Source organism: Populus nigra, chromosome 8 (genome assembly GCF_951802175.1).
Source record: "Populus nigra chromosome 8, ddPopNigr1.1, whole genome shotgun sequence".
In the NCBI taxonomy this organism is placed as follows: Eukaryota; Viridiplantae; Streptophyta; class Magnoliopsida; order Malpighiales; family Salicaceae; genus Populus; species Populus nigra.
Genome location: NC_084859.1, coordinates 10,365,610 through 10,375,359, shown reverse-complemented (window position 1 = coordinate 10,375,359; position 9,750 = coordinate 10,365,610). Strand labels below are relative to the sequence as shown.

Sequence of the window (9,750 nt, the reverse complement as noted above, 5' to 3'; positions counted from 1 at the left end):
TTTATCACAAACCTGGAAAATAAGAGAAGATTGGTCATTGCTTTAGGTAGTAGAATTGAAGCCACCATGATGTCCACGCCTCCGTCCTCGAGGACCGTCGCGTCTACATCTTCCAAAAGACTAGAAATTATGACATTGAGCAACTTTAATAGATGCTTGTTGCACTGTAAAAACAAGTTGTTGTTAAGAAAGGCGAGCTTCAATAGTCAATAAAAGAGAATAAATTTCTTCAAGTGTTAGAGTGTCTGTATGGGCAGAGATGGATGCCACGAAGCTGTCATATTCATGGCCTAATCCTGCAAGCACGTAAGTGATAATATCATCATGAGTTATAGACTGTCCAACAATGGCTAACTCGTCTGTAAGTTTCCTGAAGAAGAGAAAATAATCTATGGCATATTGATTTCCCTTAGTTGCAGTGGCCAATTATGTGCATATCTGAACAATTCTCGCACAAGACCTGGAAGAAATTAAAGGTTTCATCAGGAGCACGCCACATTATGTGAGATGTTGAGTAATTGACCACCTGTGCAAGCACCCTTTTAGCGAGGGAAAACATTAGTGTGCTAAGAATGAGGTTGTCCTGTCATGCCCACTAAGTATACACGAGATTTAGTATTTCAGAAATAAATCCACTGTCAGAGATAGAAATGGTTTGGGTTGGTGTTGGTATGGTACCATTATATAAGATATCCGAAGAGATCCTGATCTCTGAAATAAGGCACCACTTGTGCTTTCTTGAGAAGATAATTATCAGGATTAAGTTTGACAGTGATTATATTAGATATGAAAAGAACAGAGGGATGATTGAAAAGTTGAATTTCAGAACTAAGATAGGAGGAAGAGGATGAGGAAAACATATATAGTTAGATGTTGGTTTTGATACCATGTAAAACATTTATGGATTTCGGTTCTTTCAGAACTAAAATGTTTATGTATTCCGGTTAGATGTTGGTTTTGATATCTATTCCTTGTTATTCAATGATAGTGCAAGGATCGCTTTACCCCGTGTGAAATCCTTGATCTCTTGGGCAGGGCTTAGGCCCCCCCGTCTCTATAAACAGCAACAGCAGACCCAAAAGCGAACAAAACCTGGTTAGCCGTTGGTAGCAAAACATAAACCCTACCTCGTTAACTCAAACCGTTCCTCTCTCAATCAAAACGAAGGTAACAGAAAGAAGCATCAAATGACACCAGCCTTCCATCTCTTTAACTCAAACCGTTCCTCTCTCAATCTCCAACACTACCTCTGTCTTTCTCATTACACCACCACAACACCTCCATCAATTGCAAAACAATTCCAAGAACATCATCGTCATCAACAAAACCAAACAAACCCTCTCCTTTCAAGCCTTGAAAGAAAAAGCCACCAACCTTTGATTTCCCTCATAAAATCATGCACCCACAAGTCCCATTTGCTCCAAATCCATGGCCATCTAATCCGCAACTCGCTCCTTCACTACCCTGCCATTTCTCTCCCTTTCTTGTCTCGCATGGCACACTCTCCCATCCGAGATATCTCATATTCCCGCCAATTTTTTTCTCAAATTCCGAACCCATCTGTATTTCTATACAACACATTAATAAGAGCTTATTCTATGAGTAACTCTCCTATTGAAGGGTTCTTTATGTACCAAGAAATGAGAAAAAAAGGTTTGCGTGCAGATCCTGTATCTTTATCTTTTGTTATCAGGTGTTATATTAGAATTTGTTCGTTAATTGGTGGTGAACAGGTTCATGCAAGGATTTTAAGTGGTGGGCATCAATCTGATAGCTTGCTGCTTACTAACTTGATGGATCTGTATTCACTTTGCGATAAGGGTAGCGAAGCTTGCAAAGTGTTTGATGAAATGCGTCATAGAGACACTATTGCTTGGAACGTGTTAATATCTTGTTATATGCGTAATCGTAGGACTAGAGATGTTTTGGTAATATTTGATGGTATGCTGAGTGGTGAGCTCGGATGTGAACCGGATGATGTAACGTGCTTGCTTCTACTCCAAGCATGTGCAAACTTGGGTGCGTTAGAATTTGGTGAGAAGGTTCATGGTCATATTGTGGAAAGAGGGTATGATAATGCGACCAACTTGTGTAATTCGCTTATAGCAATGTATTCGCAGTTTGGGAATTTGGACAAGGCTTTTGGTGTGTTTAAGGGCATGCACAATAAGAATGTGGTTACATGGAGTGCTATCATTTCAGGTCTTGCTATGAATGGATACGGGAGAGAAGCTATTGGAGCATTTGAAGAGATGCTAAAAATGGGTGTTTTGCCTGATGATCTGACTTTTACTGGAGTTCTGTCCGCTTGTAGTAATTGTGGGTTGGTTGACAAGGGGATGATTATCTTTGCTAGAATGAGCAAGGAATTTGGGATAGTGCCAAATATTCATCATTATGGATGTATGGTTGACCTTCTTGGGCGTGCTGGGCAGCTTCATCAAGCATATCAGCTTATAATGTCAATGAGGGTCAAACCAGATTCAACCATATGGAGGACCTTACTTGGGGCTTGTAGAATTCATCGCAATGTTATACTTGGAGAACATGTTGTTGAACATTTGATTGAACTTAAGGCTCAAGAGGCTGGTGATTATGTTTTATTGTTCAATTTGTATTCTTCCGTTGACAATTGGAAGAAGGCGGCAGAATTGAGGAAGTTCATGAAGGAGAAGGGGATCCAAACCACACCTGCCTCTAGTTCAATTGAATTGAAAGGTAAGGTCCATGAGTTTGTTGTGGATGATGTTTCTCATCCACAAAAGGATGAGATTTATGAGATGTTGGACGAGATTAGTAAGCAGCTGAAGATTGCTGGTTATGTTGCTGAAATAACATCCGAGTTGCCCAATTTAGATGCAGAAGAAAAAAGGTATGTTCTTTCTTATCATAGTGAGAAGTTGGCTATAGCTTTTGGAGTTCTTGCAACACCACCAGGCACGACAATCAGAATAGCGAAGAATCTCAGAATTTGTGTTGATTGCCACAATTTTGCCAAGATCCTTTCAGGGGTTTATAACAGACAAGTAATTATTACAGATCATACTCGGTTCCATCATTTTCGAGGAGGACACTGCTCATGCAATGATTATTGGTAATGATACTTTGATAATAACTTCGTGAGTTTGAACTTTGATAAACATTCTCACAAGTTAGTCGGCAGCTGGGAAGCTTTCTTGCAAACGCTATGCTCATTGATAACAAATTTTGGATTCCAGTCAACCCATTTGATTTGGCGAGGCAGATTTCACTCTGAATACATCTAATTGTGTGCAGTCCATATGTGAAAGATACCTAAATATGGTTTTTGACGATGCACTCTGAAGTTTTCAAAACATTAAAGGAAAAGGAGGATTTTGGAACTTTTCAACCGTGGTGGACCAAAGTTTGGTGAGTTCATCCTGAGTTCCCCCACAAAATTCCTTGAGCAAAAGCCGTTGGAATTATTAGTTTATACATCGGAAGAACCCGTTTTGTTATACTTAAATCCCATGCTGATGGTCTTCATTAAGGTATATAGTGGGTGGCTTGGGGGAGTTCTATTAGTGTACACTGGCGAGACCGAGCTCTTGGATATCATGCAAAAATTAACTAAACTGACAAGAGCAAGAGATTAGAAGTATAGTTATAAACTAGATAGATTGCATGCGTTTTGTTGTGGGTCCACATTAATTCTTTTTGTAATATAAAAAAACAACGCTCAATTACTATTATTGTATTTTAAAGAATGAAAAAAAAAAAAAAAATTATGACCTCACATCCTAGAAAGAAAACTAAAAAAAAAATTAACAATAGTCGAACATAGAAAACAAAATGTAGAAAGATAAAATAAAAATAAATAAATAAATAAAAACTAAAAACAAAGCACCAACAAAATCAACTGAGGTTATCAAAACTCGCGAGTAGATCAAAACTCGCGAGTAGAATCATGCAGACAGGATAATCAATAAAAAAAAATTAAATTTTAAAAAGAATTGAATTCCAAAGGACAAAATAAAAAAAGATAAAAAAAGACGATTTTCAAAATGAACTTGGATCACCCGGAGAAACCTCTCACCTAGATCATGAGATATGAATAACCTAATTTAAAAAAAAAACTTAAGAAAATAACAAAGCTTTTTTTAAAAAAAATGAACAACTTCAAAAGCTATAATTGGAGAAAAAAACAAAAAAAAAAAACAACTTCAACTTGTGTTAACTTTGTAACCTCATAACCCTAGGTATTGACTAAATTGGAAGCATCACATCTTCAAAGTTACTATTTTAAAACTTGGCTCGACCCGACGGGTTGATCTAGTGGTGATCATTTTCGGTTTGGTTCGGTTTTTATAAGAAAAAAGTAACTAAACCCAATTTTTTTAAAAAAACCAAAACCGGTTCAAACCGACCGATTTCGATTCAATTCGGTTTTTTGGACAAAAACTGGTTTCGCTCGGTTTTTTTGGTTTGGCTAGTTTTTTCCTGTTTTTTTTTGTTTTTTCGGTTTCAGACTTATAAAATTGAAACCGAACCAGTCGGTTTTTTCAAAATTTTAATCGATTTTTTTCACGGTTTATTTTCTCGGTTTTTTTTTTATTTTCTCAGTTTTTTTGTTTTTTTGTTTTTTTGCTCACCCCTAGGTTAACCCATGACCCTTAACTTAGACTAGACCAAGTTTCAAAAGAAATTGGAGGAGAATTGATCAAGTGTAAAACGATTAAAAACTCGGGTTGACCCATGTTTCGGTTAACCTGGGGAAAATCTAGTCAAAATAGGGTCAAAATCCATTTACTATTTTACTTTCTCTTTTTCTTCAAAATTATATAATTTTGATCTTTTTTATAAAACAAAAGGATTTGGTTGACTTAGGTTAACTTGAGTCAACCCATTTGACCTATGACTCGATAATTGTCCTAGATTAACTCCTAAGTAGGGTTTATAAACAATGAGAAAAACCTAGGAGATCAAATTCCAATAAATAAAATGTTGAATGATGAAATAAAAAAAATTGAAAGATAAAGAAATAACAATTAAGAGAATAAGGACCTCATTCGGAAAAAAAATTGAGAGGACAAAAAAAAATTGAATTAAAGGGTAAAATTTTAAAAAATCAAATTAACAAATGGATCCAGAACAAATAAAAAAACAACGAATACTAATTTCCAACGAACTCAATGATGATGGATGAAATTTTAAGAAAATAATTAAAAATGACTGAAGCTAATCTGGCCCAACTTTCAAAACTTGTAACATGGATCATGAGGCCGGATCACAACATGAAAGTCAAACTCAAAAAAATAACAATTTAAAATTCCTAACCAACCAAAATAATTTGGGATAAACTTGAAAAATAAAAAAAATAATTTTAAAAAAATATAGATTTAAAATGGAAGAGAACCAAATTTGACAAAAAAAAAAATTAAAACCAAATTAGAAGGGGATATTTGATATAAAAATAAAATTCCAAGGGATAAAATCCAAAGACAAATTAATTTAATAAAGGATTCAAAACCAAATACATTACAATTAAAAGAATAAGTACCGAATCTAGTATAAAAATCAAGTGTAAAGAAACGAATTTGAAGAAAACAAACTTAATAAATGATTCAAGACCAAATATATTGTAATTAAAAGAATGAGGATCAAATTTAATACAAAATCAAGTGTGAATGGATGAAATTAAAAATACAAATTAACTCAATAAATGATTCAAGATCAAATACATTGCAATCAAAAGAATGATGACCTAATTTAACTTAACAAATAAAGAGTCAAACTTTCTTGCTTTTTTGTAATGGCTAGCGCGGTTTTCTATAAGGGAAGAGGAGAAAGAGGGAGGGAGGGAAAAACCTCCGGCCAGAGCTCCTCCGCGTGCCATCTCTGCACCCATGCCTCACCACCGTGATGGGAGTGGTGAGGTGCATCATTTTTATATTGTTTCAATCCACAATAATATGTGTCTTGGTGAACAATAAAAGATTGAAAGCTTTTAGTGTTTTTTTTAACTAGTTATTTGACTCACTTTTTGCCACTGGTTAGATAGTTGTTTTTTTGGTAAAGAAAAAATGCAAGCTTTTAAAATGCATTTTTTTACAAAAAAAATTCTAATTATAAATAAAAAAGCTTATGCATGTATTTAATTAAATAAATCAAGAACTATTTGTGCTAATAAATAAATAAATAAGTGTTAATGTGTCTATACAACTCACCTAGCTACAAGTTGAATAATTGTTTTCAAATGCAAAAGAATTAATATGTGAGTGTTATGAAGGTATTTTTTTTACATCGAGTAAAAAATATATATTAATATGAATAAAAAAGTTGATACTTACATATAATAAAATATAATAAAAATCATATACAATAATAAAAACATGTAAGATCTCAAACTAATTTTTAACATAGTAGAAAAATAAGACAATGTTACAATTACTACAATGAAACACATTTTTCTTAGTCTTTGTCAAATAATTTTTCAAATAAAAGTGTAAAGAAAAAATAAAAATAAAATAAAAAACCAATTACAAAAGAATGAAGATAAGAACAAAAAAAAAGATATAAATAGACCAAGTGCAGAGTGATAAATATTTCAAGTGTAAAGAACAAAAAATAGTATTTTTTTCAAAAAAAAAGTATAAAGAAAAAGAAGAGAAACTACAAAAAACTATTATGAAGAAATAAAGATAAGAAAAAAAATGATAATAAATAGACCAAGTGTAAAATAATCAAAATGACCATTATAACCAATGATGAGAATAATAATAAGATTGCCCTTTCTTCTTATTTGCTTGAGTCTTGTGATATGTGGTATGGTAGATTAGGTCATATGAATTAAAATTTTATGCAAATAAATCATTAATTATTACCAAGTATAATTTATGAGAAAAATCATAAATGTGAAATTTATGTAAAATCAGAATTTATAAAACTTTTTTTTCAAATAATTGAAGAAATTAGTGAACCTCTAGACTTAGTTAACTCGAATATTATTGATTTAAAATTATACAAAATAGAGGTGAAAAAAATTATTATATTATTTTTATAGATAATTATACAAGGTATTATTATATTTATTTTCTTAGAAACAAAGAAGAAGCTCTTAAAATGTTTAAACATTATAAGAAAGAAGTTTAAAATCAACTTAACAAAAAGGTAAAGGCAATAAAAAATGATAAATGTGAAGAATATGAAGCATCATTTGGTTAATTATATTCCCAAAATGGTATTATCCAACAACTCACTACCTTTATTCACCACAAAAAATGGTGTTATGGAATGTAAAAAACTAAATGATGAATGTCATATTGATAAGTTCAAGAACACCTCATAATTTATGGGGAGAGATAATTTTAACTGTTAATTATATATTTGACAAAATGCCTCTTAAAAGTTTGAAAAAATATCATATAAATTGTAGAGAGGTAAAAAAAACCTTCCTACAGATACTTTAAAGTGTAGAGGTGTTTTGCAAATATATAAATATATGATCCTAAAAAGGTAAAGATATGACCAAAAACTATGGATTGTACATTTATTGGATATGCATACAATAATAATGTATATAAATTTCTTGTACATAAGTCAAGTGTTGAGGATATTTATTCTAATACTATAATAGAATCAAGGAATGTTACACTCTTTGAAGATGTGTTTCCATATAATAAAGCATGGGAGAATCGTTCATTTAAGAGAATGATTGAGGCTAGTTCAAGTAATTATGATCAATTAAAAGATGATAAAGTTGATTTTAGAGGGAGCAAAAATGAAAAAAAACCAAAATATTTGGTTCTAATTTTTTAATATTTTTGTTAAAAATGAACTTCGAACCTACTTTAAGACAATGTCATATCCGAAAATTTTCTATTAAAAGGAGATGGTTAATAATAAATTTGAATCCATTATGAATAATTATAAATGAGAACAAGTAAATCTTTATTTCGGAAGTAAACCATCAAGCCATAAGTGAATCTTTAAAAGAAAGAGGAAAGTTGGTGGTCTACCAAGCAACAAGTTACTGGTTTTAATTGACATAACATCACATAACATCTTATAACAATATTTACTAATAAAAAAGCATCAAAACCTACTTATTTAAAATTATATGTATTTTAGGCTTTCCTTAAATAATTTTTTATTTTTTATATTTTCCTGTTAAAAATCATTGTTCACTAGTTTAATATATCTACAACCTTGGAGATTCCCCATCAATTGTATTTGGCTTTGATTCCAAATATAATGATTTTAAAGTAGTGAAGATTTGATAATTTTCTTTATCGACCCACGATGAGTCATTTCGGAAAGTTGGGGTGTATAGTCTAAGCACAGATTCTTGCTATCATGCCAATTGATTTCAAGGGCTGTGACATTAGATATGTTGCTTGCTTGAATGGTGAGTGTTATTGGCTGGCTGCGGACCTGACATCTTACGATGGATCACCATTCCTTCGGGCTTGTCACCCCTAGACGACCAATTTAACTGTGTTCTGTCATATGATGATTTGATCTGCATGCTGGAGTGTTCAAAACAGTATCAGTGACAGAATAAAAAAATTCTGCAATCACAGATAATGCTGGAGTGTTCCTTTTTTGTTACAGTTTTGAATGATTCTTTAGCTATGGTTGTTTGTTATAATCGTTCTTCAAAGGGGTGGTCTGACGTTCGGACGTTCGACGACAAGAAGGGAATAAAAAAGTGGAGGAAAACAACAATGGAACTTGTTGGGTTTCTGGAAAAATGGCAGTGCTTTTGTTGAAGACAAAAATGGACAGCACAAGAAATTAAACATCTTCATCTTGGAGGTCTCCTTGACACGTTGAAGCTGGCTACTTGCTCAGAAAGTTTAGTTGCTGTAGAAGGGAGAAATGAGAGTGTGGATGGAGATGCTTGCAAGTGACAGTTTGTTTTAGCGTGTGGTCACACTTTTCAAAAAAAAATTGATTTTTTAATATTTTTTATTATTTTAATGTCAATGGAAAAATTATTTTTGTGTCATAGTGTTTGAAAATGTAGCCCGGCAAGAATTTAAATTTTTTTATTTGTTTAAAATTATTTTTTATATTTTTTTATTATTTTAATATATTGATATTAAAAATAAATTATAAAAATATATTATTTTAACATATTTTCAAACAAATAATGCTTTAAAAAACAATCATAAGATTTCTTATATATATTATACACTATTTTTTTTTTATTATCAATTACATCATGAAGGGTATTAAATACTAATACAACAATAATTTTGCTTTATTGCCAATAATTTAAGGCTTCTCTAGAAGCAATTAAACCTAAAAATACCTCGTTTCCTTCGACAATCATCATCAATTCGCAATAACCAAGCGAGGAGGTTATTAGAACCCTAATTTCTTTCAAAAAGCAACTGTGATCAGTGATCACAGATTTGGTGGTGTCAAATAACAGCCACACTTCCAGCTTCCAGGCATATCATTTGGCAGAGCATATGAACAATTATCACTAGAAGGTCAGACATGTACAAAAACCACCGCCATCAAACATTCTCCGCAAATAAAAATCCACAAACTTGCTACCAACATTACTGTGGGCCGTGGGGCCGTCTTATTATTCAAAAGATTTGAGATGCCATGCTTTCTTCTAACATCGCACGATGAAGTGCTGATCATATCATCTGTGAGCAATTCATCTAATGCAACAAGCCAATATCAACACCTGTGCTAAAATTAAAGTATGCAGGAAAAAACTAATGTAAATCGGCCCAATGCTACCAAGAGACAAGAAAGAACAGCATAAAA

The 9,750-nt window shown here is 32.3% G+C and overlaps 1 protein-coding gene across 1 annotated transcript; it reads left to right on the top strand.

The window, feature by feature from the left end:
• Positions 1–1,010: 1,010 nt before the first annotated feature.
• Positions 1,011–3,713, top strand: LOC133701338 (pentatricopeptide repeat-containing protein At3g47530). Its single transcript, XM_062125218.1, has one exon. The coding sequence runs from the start codon at positions 1,188–1,190 to the stop codon at positions 3,096–3,098; it is 1,911 nt and encodes a 636-aa protein (XP_061981202.1). The 5' UTR covers positions 1,011–1,187; the 3' UTR covers positions 3,099–3,713.
• The last annotated feature ends 6,037 nt before the right edge of the window (positions 3,714–9,750 follow it).